At 32.8% G+C, this 18,971-nt stretch overlaps 1 protein-coding gene across 3 annotated transcripts; it reads left to right on the plus strand.

Moving 5' to 3' along the window:
- Window positions 1-1,291: 1,291 nt before the first annotated feature.
- LOC114305637 (protein ATAF2) lies at window positions 1,292-10,255 on the plus strand. 3 transcript variants are annotated; one of them, XM_028250758.2, is made up of 4 exons: window positions 1,292-1,655; window positions 1,953-2,218; window positions 3,076-3,734; window positions 3,980-5,355. In XM_028250758.2, the coding sequence occupies exons 1-4, from the start codon at window positions 1,442-1,444 to the stop codon at window positions 4,062-4,064; spliced, it is 1,224 nt and encodes a 407-aa protein (XP_028106559.2). In that variant the 5' UTR covers window positions 1,292-1,441; the 3' UTR covers window positions 4,065-5,355. The 3 variants fall into 3 exon arrangements, with proteins under 3 accessions (XP_028106559.2, XP_028106562.2, XP_028106563.2); XM_028250761.2 differs by lacking the exon at window positions 3,980-5,355 and adding an exon at window positions 5,380-7,813 and having other exon boundaries at window positions 1,295-1,655; XM_028250762.2 differs by lacking the exon at window positions 3,980-5,355 and adding an exon at window positions 9,752-10,255 and having other exon boundaries at window positions 1,297-1,655.
- The last annotated feature ends 8,716 nt before the right edge of the window (window positions 10,256-18,971 follow it).

Genomic DNA, 18,971 nt, shown 5'->3' on the forward strand with positions numbered 1-18,971 from the left:
TAACTAACTAAAGTTGTTACAAGCTAACTAAATCTGTTACAATTTGCTAAAGAATATTGTCTACAGCTGCAGCACATTACACTTGATGGACCAGCACATTACACCCAATGAACCTCTTGGACCTCTTCCTTATCAAGAGTATCACTACTCCTAAAAGAAATGACTTCATTTTTTATTTATTTATTTTATTTTATGTATTAGCATATGACTTCATTTATTTAATCCATAAGGCTAACGAATTTCCAATGAAAATAAGTTTAAGTGTTATATGATAAATTTTAAAATAATTTAATATAATTATGTTAAATTTGTAAAACTTATTATATTTTTTTGAAATTTGAAAGAAACCTTAGACATTTTAAAGCTCATTTAAATGTAAAAATTTAATATTATTATATTTGTAAAACTTGTTGTAATAACTTTTAACACATTTTAAAGCTCATTTAAGAATTAAATTATTTAGTGACTTTTTGAATTTTTATAAAAGATGTGTATAAAAGTAAAGAAAATAAATTTACATTATACGCTACTTTTGTTTAGGTAAAATATATTTTCCAACAGAACATTTTTTTCAAAAAGTATTTCCCAGAAACAACATTTTCTATGTTTGGTAGTAGTAGTAGTGAGACAAAGGTGGAGATAGTGGTAGGGTGATGGCAGCATTGATGGCAATAGGTGATGGTGGTGTGGTGATGTAGGTGAGAGTGAAGATAGTAGTATGGTATCATTAGTAAGAGTTTAGTTCAGAAAACGTTTTTTATCTTTTAAAATTGAAGTATATATATATTTTTTATCCAAATAGACTTGTTTTTGTTAACCATAAAAAATATTTTTTTGTTGACTTTTATTTTCTATTGTATCAAAATTTAAAAAAAAATATTTTTTATCCAAACAAACAAAGTGTCATAGTTATTTTTTTAAATCTTTTTTTGACTAAAATTTTCTCTTTGAGAGGGCAAGAGAAATTCAACACCATCTAATAAAAATAAAAAAATGAAAGAGTTAATGGTAGCATTAAGAAAGCTCCAAACCCACCGCTAAGGGGCTGTGGCCACCCTGTCCTCTATTTGAGATGTCCTTTTCTCATCTTAATCACCTTAACTACGCTTACCTCTCTTCCCATGTGGGCCCTCAATGCTATGTACATCTCTCTCTCTCCTTTTTCTTTTTCCTCCTCATTTTACAGAGAGAGAGAGAGGGGGAGATTTTACACGCGCACAGAGAGAGAGAGAGAGAGAGAGAGAGAGAGGGGGGAGGGAGGGAGACTAAAAAGACTATAATGACTATAAGACTTAACTTTTTGATAGTACGACATTTTAACTCAACCACAAGTTGCACCACTACCCTAAAAAAAGTACCAATAACAAGGGTATAAAGAGGGAGGGTGAGGCTAAAGAGGAGTTGATGAGCTTGATTACAACTCAATAGTAGTAGTAGTTTTATGGCAATTGCAGCCACCATGAGCCAAGACAACAACAGCAAAGATGATCATGATGAGCATGACCACGACCTCGTCATGCCTGGTTTTCGCTTCCACCCTACCGAGGAAGAACTCATCGAGTTCTACCTTCGCCGTAAGGTTGAGGGCAAGCGTTTCAACGTCGAACTCATCACCTTCCTTGATCTCTATCGCTACGACCCTTGGGAACTTCCTGGTATTCTTTAGAGTACCTGTGTTTCTTCTGTGATTTGTATTTTTGTATCTTTTGTTCTCTTCCCTTTTAACTCTATTGTCTATCAATACTATTTAAGGACCTATTAACCCTAAATGTCTAAGAGTATAGTTATAGAATTTTCATACAAAATTGTACTAAAAGAATCAAGACTTGCTAAATCGTTTTGTATTTTTATTTGTATATGACTACTCTTAGGTCAAATGGTACTGATTTTTCTCAATTTTAGTTGTTTCAGCTTTTGATCTCAATTTATGTTACTTGTTTTGTTCATTTCAGCCATGGCAGCGATCGGAGAGAAGGAATGGTTCTTCTATGTGCCTAGAGACCGCAAGTATCGAAATGGAGATCGTCCTAACCGTGTAACAACTTCTGGGTATTGGAAGGCTACGGGAGCTGACAGAATGATCAGAACTGAAAACCGGTCAATTGGGCTGAAGAAAACCCTTGTTTTCTACTCCGGGAAGGCTCCCAAAGGCATCCGGACTAGTTGGATCATGAACGAATACCGGTTGCCACACCATGAAACAGAAAGGTTACAAAAGGTAGATAGATCTTGGACCTATTATGAACTAGGTCTAAAATAAAATCATGGGACTTAAACCAATCCTCCAATTTTCCTTCATGTGTAGGCAATCTAAAGTTCATATATATACTACCTATATACAGCTTAATCAAACCTTCATAGTGACTTCATTGAGCTTTTGAACAAACAAAAACAACACAAGAAAGGCATCAATGAAAAGGAAAGGACTCTAGACCACTTCTTGAAGTCACTATGAGGGTTTGATTAAGCTGTATATAGATAGTATTGAACTTTAGATAGCCTACCCATGAAGGAAAATTGTAGGATTGGTTTAAGCCCCATGGCTTTACTTTAGACCTAGTTCATAAGAGGTTCAAGATTGTTTAAAACTTTTACAGAAAATCCCTTCTCCTCCTACTATGGTTTCATAGTTTTGACTTTTTTGAGTCTCTTTTAATTTAAGACACAGATCTGTTGAACACCATCATACAAAGAACAGATCTGAGATGCAAACCCGAGATAAAAATAAATAAATAAAAAAATTAAAAGAAGAAGAAGAAGAAGAAGAAGAAGAAGAAGAAGAAGAAGAAGAAATGTCAAGAAACACCGCTGACAAGACATAGTTTTGTTTCTTTTATTGGTTTCTTTCATCTTTATGAGAGAAACTGAGAGTGACATTCAAAGAACTTAGAATTCAGTGAACTTGTCATCAAGATCCTTTGCTTTAAATACTACTGACTCTTCTCATAACTGCAACACCAATGAGACAATGATAAATTCTGGGCAAAATCTGAAGTCTTTCAGTCCCATATTTTATGTGAAATTAATTTACTGAACAAAATCATGACATCTCTATTTGCTCTCACTTTGTTTCAGGCAGAAATTTCACTTTGTCGTGTCTACAAAAGACCCGGTGTAGAAGACCATCCATCGCTCCCTCGTTCACTCCCGACAAGGGCATCCTCATCAAGGACCACACAGTTTGACAAAAAGCAACATGGCACACCCAATTATGCTTCCATAGATAGCTTCCAAGCTTTTGGGGGCCAATCTCAGGTAGATGACACTGAAAAATTGAGCGAAACAAGCACAAGTAGTAGCGCAGACATTGGGACAGCGCTCGGGCTTTCCAAACATAACTCATACATAGCATTAGCCTCAATGACCTCCTCACTTGCACCACCACAAGCTTCAATTGAAGATGATGGCTTTTTGCTACAACAACAGTCTAAACAAGCTCTCTCTTTAGTCCCCAATTGCACCACAGTCTATGCAGGCTCTTCTTTGGTGCCTCAGTATGCTGTTGATGATCTCCATAGGCTAGTTAACTTCCAACAAGCTTCAATCAGTCAACAGTATCAAAATCATCACTACCAGTACCATCCGTCTCAGTTGTCCCCTCCCTTGCCACCACAATTACAGTCACTGCCGCCTCTCAACATGCCGCCAAGCTCACTTCAGGCCAGCTTCCCGGAGAGACTCTGGGAGTGGAACTCAATCACAGAGGGAAACAAAGACTACACCAACCATTTCAAGTAATCTATGAACTGAACATAACTTATATAGATAGCTAATGCTGATTTGTTAAGTTTTTCTCTAGTCTAATATTGTTATCTTATGACTGATGTTGGTGAATGTTATTTGTTTCTTTTTTAGGGTTTAGGTTTTAGTGAGGTTATTTAAATGCTTGCAGTGACTTTTATTGTTCTCCAACTTCTAATAATTATGTTTTAGGTCAAATGGGTCTATATGGTTTATGATTTCAATCTCAACTTCTTAGGTTTGGAAGAGTTCAATACATGACAGAGGTGATTACGGCTTCAAAACCAATGGTCACGTGTTCAATTTTCTCTCGGGAATTTTGACCGTCTTCATTTTATGAATGGAAACGAAATCCCCATTTCATTTTATAAAGTTGCATATATTATCAAAATTCAAAATTGAATATTTATAACATACATGTCATTATAAATTTCAAAAATTTTCCTCACTAATTTTAACGTTTAAATAAAGATTTTGCAATGTACATCTTTCATAGCCATTGATTATAAAATAGGCATTTCCATTTCATCCATGAATGTAAAGGATCTAAATCCCTTCATTTCATGTGCACAAACATTAAGTTAGAAAACATTACATATGTTATATTTTATTTTTTATGAAAATGAACATAAAAATTATATTTGGTATAGATAAAATGTTTTCCAAAATTTGTTTTTAGAAACAAGAGGTTACCAAAAGGGGTCGTCAAAGGGAGGCCATTCTTGGCGATGATTGCTAGTAGACAAGGATGGTGGCTGACGATTGAAGGTGGTCGGGGAGTTGTCAGTAGTTTGATGTGGTGGTCGTAGGTAGTAGCTAGCGGTAGTGGTCAGAAGGGGTTTAACAAAGGTGGTGATGAGCGATGGATGGTAACCAGAGAGGGTATGGGAGGGAGGAAGGGATCAAATCTTAAGTACAAATAAATATTTGTATAAAATTTCTTAAATTTTGTAAATTGTTTATATTTTTTTGAAAGCAAAAATAGACAAGAAACAATTTTTTGTTTCTAGCTTTTAAAGCTTTTGTAAATATAAACTAAACAAATGTAAACATAAACTTTATCAAATAGAGCCTTGAAAAAGCACATTTGTAGTGGGTTGGCAAGTAGTAGTAGGAGGTAGTAGAAAGGCCAACGTGAAGGTGGATAGATTTTGTAGTGGGTAAGGGGTTGGTCGATGGTGGACTGTGTAGGTATGGAGAGAGATTGTCTTTTTGAATTTTACCGCGCTTAGAAGTAAATGCATACTAAAAAGAGTGTGACTACTAAAATTACATGTGTTTTGGTATTTTGTTTTCCCCATTCCATCTACGGGAATATTTATAAATATTAATTCTAGGTTCTCAAAAAATTTCAAATGATAATAATAATAATAATAATGTAATCCAAAGTCAATTATATATAGGGGGATTCATACTCAAAATGCCTCTAAACCGTTGACTATTTTTATAAATAAAATTCTGAGTTGTAATTTTATTATATGAAATTACTAATTCACAAAAGTAACCACTAGATTATAACATTTTGATGGACACATAAAATGCGATGGAGAGAGTGCCTATTTTTAACCTAGCAATTTGTTTGGAAATGGACTTTTTTAGGAAACTGATAGGCATCTTCTCTTTTCTGTTTACTGTTAGCCATGAGAATGAGAAAGCCGTGACTGATCCCACAGACTGACTAGAGACAAAAGAAGTTACCTTGGGATTATTGGAGAAGGGTATTGGACACATCCCACAAGCCAATATTCACAAATGAAGACAGTAAAGATTTGTCCCACTTTGTTTATATTTTGTTGGTGTAGTAGGGACTAACTAACCCACATAAACCAAAAGCAAAAACAAAAATGTCTTTGATGATCACTGTTTTATAATGAATTGTAAAATTTAACTTCAAATGGTCAGACCTAGGAGGTAAATCATCAACAACTCCTGAATTCAGTATTAAGAATTGTCCTTTCTATAGCATGCAACAATCCTATGAGAGCCTCTCTCTCTGTCTTGCAACAATATTCTCCTTGGGATCTGATTTATATTTATGTGTGTTTATTGCAGTTTATTCAGATTGCTTATAGATTTTTTGGAGATATATTAAACTTTTTACTCGTATGATTTGATTCAAATTTCAGTTTAATCTTTACATTTCAAGTTTAGTGTCAATTTTGTTCTTCCATTCAAATTATCATTAATTATTTATGTGTGCACTTCAAAAAGATTGACACTTGTCACAGAATTGTTAATTTGAATGGAGTAACTAAACTGAAGCTATATATGAAGGGTAAGAACTAGTGTGTTCAAGGAATATTTGGTTCTCCATCTAGTGTGTTACTATTTTTATTTTCTTTTTTTGGTCATTGACTTTGCATGACTGGTTTTATTTCATGTTTCAATGTAGGCGTTTTATGCCTTCTTGATGTAAATTTTTTGTACATTTTGTACTTTTTTTTTACATCAATGAATCTCTTTTTGCTAATTAAAAAAATAAAAATAAAAAATAAAGTATAGGGACTAAATTGTTTATCAAATTGAAAAAATTAGGGCTAATGTAAAATTAAGGTCAAACTAAAGGGTTAAAAATGTAATTTACCCGTTTTTTTTTTTAATTTTTAAAATATATGTTAAGTATTAGGTATAACTTTTGTTTTACAGCTTATAAAGGAAGAAGAAGAAAAAAAAAGTTTACCAAAAGCTAGAGGAGTGATATTTCTTATTTTCAGCTTTTAGCTTGTAGTATGTTGCAACAAACAGTCCATAACAGTATCTCTAATTGTGCAATATTTTTTGTGCTATTTTAGCACAACACAGTGCACTTAGTATGGATTTGCTACAAACAGCTCCACTAATACGTCTGCCTTATTTGGGAAGTTGGTTATTTAATTTTTGGACAAATTATGCAAATTATCCCTGTAGTTTACACGTTTTATCATTTTGATCCCTTTGATTTCAATTTGCTCGATTTTGACCTTAAATTTTGAATTCTGCATCATTTTGGTCCAATTGAAAACGGAAGTTAAGAAATTGGACGGAAAATTTGCACGTGGACAACATGTGCAGAGCTTTTAAGGGCAAAAAAGTCAATTTGCTCTCACTCTCAGTTAACTCAATGATTAATCCATCTTACTCAAAGTGAGTTAACTCACTCCCATTTAACTCAATGATATATATGTATATATATATAAATATATATCTGTACACAAAAGAGAGAGAGAGAGAGGAGAATAGCATTGATGGAGTCAACCACCGGCGCAAAATGTAACCTCACAACGCCGGAAAAACCAGCAAGGCAACCATAAATCTAAACCAAAACATAGCCCGAGTCGGAGTAGAACCAAACCAGTATCGAAAAAGAGGCAAGGTTACGCCGAAAAAGACAAACTTGCGTCAGTTAGCCACCAGCAAAGCCAAACCCACCCACACTGTAAATCAGTTCCAGCTACACGAACCAGTTCAATCGGCAATTCCACTCAAAGGCGGATGAATGCCACTCTCAACATAGAAGCAAAGGGTGCACTCCATACTCAAACACAACCACAAGACCGGTGTAAAGCCACCATGAACGGCAATTCAGGCAAATCCTATAGCTAAACCCAAGTTTCAATATACTTACATTGCTGTACACTTCCACCATGACATTTAGACTTGACATCATCTGCAAGCAACCACCATTACGCTGATAGAACCGAACATGGCAATACACTTACACTAGCTATGACAACAGATGAACCAAAACATAACACATATTCACTTAAACAGATAAAAGGCAGTGGAATGGCGGACCACAGTGGTCAGTGGCTCTTTCGAAGGTGAAATCGTCGATGAGCGAAGGGTGAGATGGCTTCGGAAGTGTCAACGATAGTTAGTGCTAGTGACAGAGAATAGAGAGAGACAATCGAAGAAGGTGTGAGAGAAGAAAGAAGAGGAATGACGGAGGCTGAGGTGGTGGTGGTGGACCTTGCGAGGTTTCTTTGCCCGCCGTTGTCGCCATGGAAGAAAGTTTCGGTGCTCGATCTCGACTTCTTCAAGGCAATGGCGCTGCTAGGGTTTTGAGAGAGAGAGAGAGAGAGAGAGAGAGAGAAAGAGATGCAGAGAGAGAGAGAGAGAGAGAAACGTAAGAAGAAGCTGAAAGCGAAAGGGAAAGTAAAATGTCTATTGTGCCCTTGGAAACCAATAACATATCATTCACATGCAAATTTTCCGTCCAATTTCTTAACTTCCGTTTTCAATTGGACCAAAATGATACATAATTCAAAATTTAAGGTCAAAATTGAGCAAATAGAAATTAGAGGGACCAAAATGACACGTGTAAACTATAGAGACTATTTGCATAATTTGCCCTTAATTTTTTGACTATTTTAGCTTAACTGAAATAGTTGTGTTTTGGAAGTTGGTTTGCTTTTTGTAGCTGATTTGATAGTTATGAGATAAAAAATAAAATGATTAATAGACTATTTTAGCCCAACCCTATTCCCAAACAAGGCCCAAGCACTTGGGGGTATTTGGTGGAGATTATTTTAAGTTAAAAGTTGATAATCAGGAATCAAAAACTAAAAACACTCTTCACTAGCTTCTGAAAAATCAAGTTTTTCAACTTATTTGAGCTATTTCTGATTAATAAGTTTAAAAGCAAAAGCTAAAAACACCCCTCACCCAGCTTCTGAAAAATTAACTTTTTTTTAGTTTATTTAATCCATTTCTACCTATTAAGCTATAAGCAAAAGTTGCACTAAACATTTTAAAACAAACTCTCATATTAAAATAAGTTATAAGTTACTTCCATAATCCCTACCAAACACCCCCATTAAATACTAATTTAAGTCTAATTTATTATAAAAAAAATTGCATTTTAAACAAAACAAACACTATATATAATCATGCATGAAAAATAAAAACAAACAAGACTCAAACAAATTGGAATTTGTTGAGTATGTTATTATTTTAGCGTAAATGTCATTTTTATGTTGTTGATAAGTTTTTGTTTGATAAGTTTGTATTGTATTACTCTCTTTATTTTTTAACAATTTAAACTTTTAGATGAGTTGGTAATTAACAATTTAATATAATGTTAGAGTAGGTAATACTATTTATGAAAGAGAATTCATCCACACAACTATGTGTGAGAAAATATGTTTAAAATATAATATAAATAATAAAATTATCAATCTCTTTTAACAACTTAAATCTTTTAAAAATATAATATAAATAATAAAATTATCAATCTCTTTTAACAACTTAAATCTATAATTTTGTGACAATTATCATGAAACCATTAAAGGCCAACGTGTTCCAATTTGTGGGCGGGTGTACTCTTTTGAGTGTTCATAGAGAGGTCCATGGCAATAAATAGACACTACTCTCATCACCATCCCATTTTATTCTTCGTATTATAGCACATGTTGTTGCCCTTGCAATGCCAATCCAAAAACCCTAGCTAGCCTACGCTTTACAATGTGCAATTAAAAATTACCAACCAAAATATTTAAAAAAATAAAAAAGTAAGGAATTACGAGAAAAAAGATATTACGAGCTGTTGAAGGTAGAAGTGGATAAACTTCGGGCCTAGTTCGGGCAAGTCTTATACTATATGTTAAGAGGATATGCGTTATTTCAAGTTCGGTCCGGCTCAATATTGAGCCTAATTTAACCATCCTAAATTCAGTCCTAAAAAATTTAAAATTTGAAACTCGTCCACTTAACCGGATAAATATGAGCTAATAATTATTTAATATTTTTTTTTAATTTTTTTGACTTGAATGAATATTTCATTATTTAGATCCTTTTATTTATTATTTGAATTGGTACGTCAACAAAATTTAATGGTAAAATAAATACGATTTTTAATAAATGTTTTAATTTATACCCTAGAAAAAGGTAGAAATGTACATTTTTTTTTTTTTTTTTGTCTTTTCATATTTTTTTCTGCTTTATTTTATAACTAAAATAATAATAAATTATAATTAATATTTTACAAATGGGCGGATCCATGAATCTTGTGCTGACATCCTGCCTTTTCTAGTGGCAAGTCTGGATGAATATACTTAGCTGGTGGAATGTTCAAGGTGCTTTGCCAGGGTCAGTTGAAGAAATGCTGCATTGGTGGGCTGGGGATTGGGTTACGAAGAACGTGAAACTGATTTGGAGTGCTTCCCCTTTAGCTGTACTTTGGTCCTTGTGGAAGCTACGGATTGACTGTCTGTTCAGGAATTCTACTCCTATTTTGGTTGAGGTCTGTGAGTTAATTAAAACCAGAGTTGCTATGCGGGTTAATCTGAAACTCAAAGAGTTTAACTTCACAATCAATGACTTTGTGTTTAATTTTAGGCAGGTAAGAGCCTGCCTTGGTCATAGGATGGTGGTGGCTGCTTAGATTGAGTTTATTTGGGTGTGAGCTATGGGCGTTGTGCAATTTTCTTGTGCTCGTATGTTGTCTTCTTGGTTGGTTACTCATCAACCTTGAGGGATGCTAGCAGATGATGTGCTAGTTCTATGGTGCCATCTTAGGTGGGAGTAAAAAGCTAGTTGTGATACTTTTTGCATTCTCCCACTTTATTGATGTGATTTTCTTGTTATTATCAATAAAGTATCTTTTTGCTTGTTCAAGTCAAGCTGGGTTAGAATTCTTTAACCTAAACTCAATCAGAATATTAAACCCAAACTCAATCAGAATATTAAATAGGCACAAAATCTCAACTTAGTCTAGCTCTATGAGCAAAATAAGTTTTTCAAATCCTAAAAATAGCGGATTGAGTTGGGATGATGGATTGGATGGAGCAACGATTGGGTCGACGACCACCCTAGTTGAAGCCATATGTATGGGTGATTCTAATAGTTTTGAGAAATAATATAATACTTTAATGTCTTAATTACCATGATATTGAATTGTTTTTTAAAGACCATTTTTTTAATGTCTTACTCCAGACCTCCCAAAATAATTCGTACCACAAATTTTGTAAGATTGATAAAAAAAATGTTAGCTATGTAAAATCTCATGTTGATTGGACAACGATAGGCATAAGATTATATTATATTTGTCTTTACAAAAAATAAAATGTTTATTTTCATAATCACATTTGTCGTTTAATTTTTTTAATTCGTTTATATAATTTTTGATATTCAATTAACCTAATTTTTTTATATAAATAATATGTTCAACATATATTATAAAATAAACTATTTAGATCATTTTATGGCACAAAGAAAACCAAAAAGGTGCATAACAAGCCTTATATGCCATGGGGCGCAATAGGCACCCCAACTCCAATAATGCTATTCATGAAAATAAATTTTACCATGTACAAAGATAGTGAGCTCTACATTCTTCGCGTTTAGTCATAAAAAAATCCTTTAAAATATAACATTTTTCTTTTCATTAATCGTTTTCTTTTTCCTTTTGTTTCATCTTTTGTTGGTTATATATTGATTTATACTGAATTTATTGTTGTACTTAAAATTAGGATCTAATTATATAGGATTTGGATTCTCTCAATTTGATCATCTCAATTTAAGAGAGCATTTGGGCTTGGTGGGTTCATTTGGAGCCGATCCAAACCGTTCACTTTTTAAAATTCATTGAGTAGAATATTTATGAAAAAAAATTAAAATGATCGGATATCAGTAGCTATATGTTTGAACTATAGTTATATTACAAAAAATAGATGATTATTCTAAAAATTATATTTGCCGTCCACATTTTTTTAAAACAAATGTAATTAAAACATGTAGCTAAAATGTCCAATTATTTTCATTTTTAACATGAATATTCTACTTAATAAATCTTAAAAAGTAAATGTTTCAGATCATCGAGGGTAGTCCCAAAATAAACCTATCAAGTTTAAACGCTCTCTCAAATTGAATGACTAACGTGAAAGAATCCAAACCCAATTACATATAAGTGCGATCCCATTCCATTCCTGCATGGTCTTTCATAATGCAGTTTGTCAATTGACTAGCATTTAATAGATTGGTGTGTATTTTCTCTGCATCTCAAAAGTCTTCTTAAATATTCCTTGGACCAATCTATTAGCTATATAGAAGCTTGCATTTTGTAGGAGAGAAAATAGGCATGAGAAATCACTGCAGTCTCAATCCTATTAATAGTTTGACATAATTAAGGGTGCACTTTTTTCCTCAGTGGACACACTGTGAACTGTGTAAAATTGCTTTTATAAGTTGGCCTTTTTTATTAGATTTATGATTCTTTAACCATTACACCTAAGATCACTAGCTTAACAGATTAAACACTGTCCTGTTAGACGTGATGCTTTATAGACAAGTAATTTAAAGATAAAAGGCACCAGTAGAGATAAAACAATTTATATTCGGTATGGTGTAAAATTTAATCGAGACATGAAATATGTCGTGGAAATTAGGACCCATCGTTTTGCTATTGCCTACGATAGATTTTGAGCAAATTTCAATATTTAGCTTTTCAAATTCGCAATTTTATCACCATCAAAAAAAAAAAAAAAACCTTCACAATTTTACCATTTTTAAAAATATTTTACCGATTTTACCATTGGGGTTAATTTTTTCTAGTAGACATATTTTTCATTATAGCTTCTAGATTTATAAGCTTGATAATTTTCGTTATATATATATATTTATTTAGGCTTGATTATCAAGTATTATCTTTTCCGGTTTATTTTCTAATTTAATAAGGACTTTATTTTAGTATAAATAATGGTGTAAACCATAGGACAATTCAGTTTTGATAATAATATACTCTTTTGTTGAGAAAATTCTCTTCTTTTTTTTCCCCTATAGTTCTAGTAATCTTCAAAAAAAAGACTTCTTTGGCCGATCAAAAAAAACAAGTTGTAGAAGAGTCGCAAGCATTCTTTGTTGTGTGATTTTACTGTTGTTCACATTCTATGTTGTGTCACTTAGATTCAAGTCTTATCATTATTTTGTGAAGCTTTCCCTTCCCTTATTCTCCTCATACTGATTGTTAAAAATGAAAAATTTTAAAAAAATAAATAAGCCTGCAATTTTAAATTCTAACTTTTATTTTAATTTTCTTAACTCAAAGCCAATCCCTTCACTCAAAATTCGGAGTTTTAATTTCTTAATACTTACCATCGAAAAAGAAAAAAATGAACAAATTTTGATCCTTGTAATTTTAATTGTAACAATTTTTATATTAATTTTTTTATTTTATTTTTGTTTGATTAATAATGTCCGTCAAAATTTTTTTTTCTTTTTTTTTTTTTTATAAAAAATGATCACGTGCTCCTCACTTGTTCATTATGTATGGTCAAAACAAGAAAATTAATAAATTTTAATTACATTAGTGTCCTTACAATTTGCACGTTCGCAATATATGTACTCTCAGTTTGTAACAAATTTGCCTCATTAATTTTGCAACTAATGATAATGTATCGTGGGATTTTGACCCAAAAAAACCAGCAAAAAATGTAACTAATGTGGTCGCTATCCGTGGCTACTCCAGGAACATTTATCAGAATAAACATTTAAAAACTTAGGTTCCGTTTGGTGGAGTTTTCAAAATCTAGTTCCACACTTATTTTTGAGTATGGTGTTTGTTTAGGGTATTCAAATCATAATTCTACACTCATTTCTCAAAACTCAATTCAAAACATAATCATTACTTTTCAGAACTCATAACCAAACACATAATTCAAAACTCTTTTCAAAACTCCACTCAAATCAATATTTTAAAAATATTTTAATTTTGTTAAGATTTTAAATATTTTAATATTTAAATATGTTACGATTTTTTTAATTTTTTTAATTTTTTGAATATTTTTAAATATTTTAATTTTTAAATATTACGATTTTAATTTTTTAAATTTTAAAATATTTTATAAAAATAAATTCAAACTCTATTTTATAAAAATATTTTTAAATATTTTAATTTTTTTGTTATGTATTTGGTTACGATTTGAGTGTAGAGTTGTCAAAGTAGCATGGAGTTTCGAGTTATGTGTTTGGTTATGAGTTTTAAAAATAATTTTTTAATTGAGTTTTGTTTTATGTGTTTGGTTACGATTTGAGTGTAGAGTTGTTTTTAAATTTAAAATATTAAAATTTTAAATTATTTTAATTTTTTGAATATTTAAATTATATAAATTTTTACGATTTAAAATTTTTGAATATTTATTTTAATTTTTTACTTATTAAATTTTTTAGATTATTTAAATTATTTAAATATTTATGATTTAAATTTTTTGAATATTTATTTTGAAAAAAAAATTATTTCCTTTGTAGTATTTTCAATTAAAAAATTGATTAATGTTATTTTTTGTTAATAATAAATTTTTTTAATTGAATTTAAAAAGAGTTTGGTTATGAGTGTTGATCAAATTTTTCAATAATGTGAAAGTAATGTGTTTTGTTATGAGTTATAGCAATTTGAATTAAGTTTTGAAAACTCTTTTCAAAACTCATAACCAAACAAATTTTCTTACTTCACATGTCAAATCAAACTTTCAAAACTCAATTCTACACTCAATTCAAAACTCAATTCCACACTCAATTCAACACATTATTCAAAAACCATAACCAAACAAATTTTCTACACTCAAATCATAATTCTAAAACACACAAACTCAAAATACAACTCATATTCTCAAATCATAGTTACAAAGCTCTACCAAACGGAGCTGTACATTTTACAAATTCACTAATTTAAAAAAAAAAAAAATTTCTAATATATCAATATTATTGTAAAACTAAAAAAATAAAATAAAATGTGCATACATGAATTTTTACAATTGCAACTAACCAGATATCATATTTTGAAATTATTGTATAATAATTTCGTTATTTATACTATCAAATATTTCATATTTCATTTTTAACCTACATAATCAAACAATCATTCATCAATTAGTTATTCATTAAACCATGAAAAACTTGTCATTAGCACCCAAAAATTTTTTTGAACAGTGACTGAAACCCCCAAAAAAATGAACACATGAGATTCTTAAAAAATAAAAGCATAGATTATTTGATATGAAAAGGAATAAGAAGAAAAGAAGAGAAGGTTAGAAAGAAAAAAAATATATTTAAGTGAGCTTAATTTTTCAGTACACCTTATTAAATTATTTAGGATTATAATTTATTCTTAGTATACTATTTTATTTTATTTTTCAAATTTTACCCTTTTGAGTTACACTCAAATTAAATAAATTAAAAAATTCAAATTACTTTTGAAATTTTTTTTTCGTTCACGTATATGCATGGAACATGATCAGGAAACTTGGCACCGATAAAGGAGGACGGCGAAGGAAAAGGAGAACGACGAAGGAGGATGACAAATATTCAGCCTGTTTTTCATCATTATTGTTTGGATTTTCAAAACCAAATAAAGTGAATTTATTCAGACTTTCAGAACCGAGCAATTTCACTTTGTTCAGCTGTAAGTGAAATTGTTCGGTTCTGAAAATCCAAACAATAATAACGAAAAACAAACTGAATATTTGTTTTTATCTAAATAAACACAAAAATCAATAATTGTACTTTAATATTTATGTGAATACTTACCTCATCTTTGATAGGTTGTTTCAAAAAACTGTGTTGATTATTACTTTAATCCATTATTTGATTTTGTTCAAGTTTTCTTCTATTTGTAATTAACAATATAATAAAAAATAATAATATTGATGATAATGGTGAGTTCTGGTGAGGTGGATTGGAGTTTTGAAGTGAGGAAGAGAATAAGATAAAATAATTGAAACTTGGGAAAGAAGATGAAGAGATTTTGAATAAGAAGAATATGTATAATTATAAGAATGTACCACGAAAAAAAATTAATATTTTATTTTAATATTTAATATGTGTTGTCCTAATTAATAAATTTACATTAGAGTGTAATAGGAATTAAAATTTTAAAATTTAAATTCAACATAGTGAAATAAACTTTGAATTCAAATAGAATGGCACACCACCTGGGTATTCAATGCAATGGGCTGGAGTGTTCAAACTGAAAGATTGGACTGAATTTACAATATAAAAAAATAAAATAAAAGGTTTAATGAACTTTGAGGATCTTGAAAACTTTTTTGACTAAAGGTAAAGTTGGTGCATCCTGTATTATCTTAGAGATACCATACCTATAAGATTGTCACATCTCCTGATGCTCGTTTTTGGGCTAATCTTGAAGTGCAGTTGCTGTGGTTGGTCTGAGGCTGGTGATCTGTGGGTAGTTTTGGTACGTTTATTTCATTATTTTATTATTGTCCGGTAGTTTTGGGCTGTTTGGTCTGTATCAAGTTTGGTTAGTTTTTTCTTGGGTGAGATTGGTTTTGGTGTTTGTGGTTGGTTCCTCATTAATTCGTGATGATGTGCTAGCATATGATTGGACGGTTTTTTTGGTATCAACCTAGTTGGGATCGATTTGGTTCGCTATGATACTTTTTGCACTTATCCTCTTTTTCTTTTATTGATGTAATAATTTTTTGTTTCATCAATGAAGTTCTATAGAAGGGTTCAAGGTTAGAAAGGTGGTTAGAGAGGCAAAACTATGCTAATGGTTCACTAATGGTGGAAGTGGCTTGAGAATGAACAACAACAACTATCTAGGAGTTGGAGAGTGTGTAGTTGGGTAAGGGTGAAGCAAGTGACTCAAGAAGAAGATAATGGCAGTGCCAAAATGGGCAGCATCTCCTCCAAATCCCCAAAATTCCTCTCTTTGAACCTTGGGAAATGGGTCCTATTTATAGGCTTTTCCTTGGCATCAAGATGACACTAAGTGGCCAAATAGAAAGAAGGCATGTGTCCCAGAGGATCACATGGAATATTCTGCCTTGAGCCACCAGGCTGAAGGTGCCACGTGTCCCTCTGCATGTACTGTGTACTATCTATTTGCCTCCACAACTACCGTTTTTGAGCATCAGCAAGTGTAGTTGCGGCGGGACTGTTTGCCTCTGCACTTGCCTTCTCAGTTCTATTTGGCCAGTACATGCATTCTCAAGACTCCATTAGTTTGCTATCGACCATGTTCGTGCTCACCTCAGCGAAGCCTCCACCCTTAGGCACCTAACCACAAACTCCCCAGCTTCCTAAGGCGAAGGCCACAGCCAGGCCTGCTATTAGCCATGCTGTGCCTTAGTACCAAGCCCAAGGGGGCTTCCTTAGTCCTGCTTGTGTGACCAAGGTAGGTCCATGACTTCGGTAATGGAAAGGAAGTCCCTTATACCCGGGCTACCCTGCTCCCATCTTCGCGGGGTTGCCGCGGTAAATTGGTATTTCTGGGCCTACTATTAGCTCCAACCAGTCAGTCTCGGGGCCTGCTATCACTGCCAAGTTAAATGAACTGTGGGGCCTGCTATCAGCCCTAGGCCAGTAATGCCTTGGGGCCTACTATCAGCGCCAGACATTAGCCTCTACTTGCAGAAGGAAGCCTCTCTTCAAAGGCTGCTATCAACTTGGCAGAATGTTCCCTCTGCGACTTAGTTGTTGGGGTAGTAGTTGTTGCGGTAGTCATTTTCTGTGGCAAGTTCAGACGGCATGACCGAAGATATTGGAGATGACGGTGCCGATAGAATGCCTCCGCAACTTGGGCACTGTAAGTATTGCCTCTGCAACTTAGCTGCCTCAATTTTCTCTTTTCCTTGGCAACTCCACATGATCGTGACACTGACATTACTTGGAATGGCGGCGGCACCAAAGATACTTAGAATGCCGGCGCTAAGGCAAAGTGGCTCAGCAACTCTGTCGCTGCATATGTTCTCTCGACAATTTCAAATGGCGGCAGAACCGAAGTTAATAGGAATGGCGGCGCTGAGGCAAAGTGCCTCAGCAACTCTGCTATTGCACATGTTCCCTCCGCAACTTCACTGCTGCAGGCGTTGCCTCTGCAACTTAACTTGGGCATTTCTCCTCGCTGAGTCCGTCTGGAGCCTTGGTGGGTCGGACTGGCCTCGGCCCACTTGTTGGCCCATGCTCTTTTTTTATCCCTAGTCGCCTTCTCAAGGCGATCTTAGTGCTTGGGTCCATACTTAGTTTGGGGCTTAATTTCTGACCTTCTACACTTTTCTTTGCTGATCAAAAAAAAAAAAAAAAAATGAATACCCTCTCCATGTTGTAGAGTCACCCATGGTCACTTTAGAGAGGTATAGCAACGATATTGAGGACATCAATAACATTTAGAGAGAAGAAAAATGCAAGACATAGATATGGTAAAGTTGTGTAGGTGTTATTATTGTAAAACCAGAAAAAGAATAGGGTAAAGTTGTGTGGGTGTTATTATTGTAAAACCAGGAAAAGAATACTAGCGCGTAGAGCGGGAAAGAGAGAAATGATGGAAATATAGAGAAAGAAATGAGAGAGATAAGTGATTGCTTTGGTGCTTACTATTGTGGTGATCAGTTGAAGAAGAGGTTAATCTGCAGTAATTTTTGGAGAAAAAGTATATTTATTTCTTGATTATGCCCTTCTAAAAATACAGTTTCTTTCAATGTAAACTATTGGCACCAAATTAACATAATAGGTAAACTAAATGAACCTTTGGCTTAATTAGAATTAGTTCATTTTCTCATTTTGTCCATGCCGAATGGGCACATCAAATCCAATGGCTATTTTTTGTCAAGTATCTTCACAATCATTATTAATTAGATAAATTTGACACAAAATAAAAAATTAAAATGTAAAATTAATATTTTTATCGAGAAAAGGGAGGAGATATAAACCCGAGATAAAGTAGTAAATCGAAAAAATCAGAATTAAGGGTAAAATTGTTACAACTAGAACAATATATGGACCAAATTGTAGATGGACTACTACTGTTATTTGCCCCAAAAAATTTCTTAGGGAAAATTACAAAAAAAAAAATCCCCAGGGTTTAGCGCGTTTTTCACGTTAAACACCAACATTTTAATTTTAACAATTTAAATCTTGAATTTTTAACTGTGTCCCAATGTTGACCCTTCGTTTGTTTCCGTTTGTTTTTGTTAACTTTTTTACTTATTTGATACGCGTGTCACTTTTTGAATCATCCATAATTATTATAATTATTTGATTTCTAAATTACTATTTTTTCTCTCTATCAGCTCTCTCTCTTTCTCTTCCAGGATGAACAATCATTTCTCACGAAAGCAACCAACCAAACCATTTCTCTCTCAGCTCTCTCTCTCTCTCTCTCTTCCGGATCGCCAATTTGAAAAAGCAACCAAACCATTTCTCACGAAACCACCTCTCATTCGCTTTGGATTGCCGGAGATCGTGACAGTGGCAAGCTTTTCCTAGGGTTCCGAAGAGTTAGGGTTTGAATGGCC

This window comes from Camellia sinensis, chromosome 5 (assembly GCF_055761805.1).
Source record: "Camellia sinensis isolate YWXY chromosome 5, ASM5576180v1, whole genome shotgun sequence".
In the NCBI taxonomy this organism is placed as follows: Eukaryota; Viridiplantae; Streptophyta; class Magnoliopsida; order Ericales; family Theaceae; genus Camellia; species Camellia sinensis.

Bases quoted from the DNA above. Each gene is read 5' to 3' on its own strand.
- LOC114305637 (XM_028250758.2), top strand. From the start codon at position 1,442: ATGGCAATTGCAGCCACCATGAGCCAAGACAACAACAGCAAAGATGAT. The intron at 1,656-1,952 runs GTATTCTTTAGA...TGTTCATTTCAG, and splicing joins CGACCCTTGGGAACTTCCTG to CCATGGCAGCGATCGGAGAG. The intron at 3,735-3,979 runs GTAATCTATGAA...TCAACTTCTTAG, and splicing joins GACTACACCAACCATTTCAA to GTTTGGAAGAGTTCAATACA.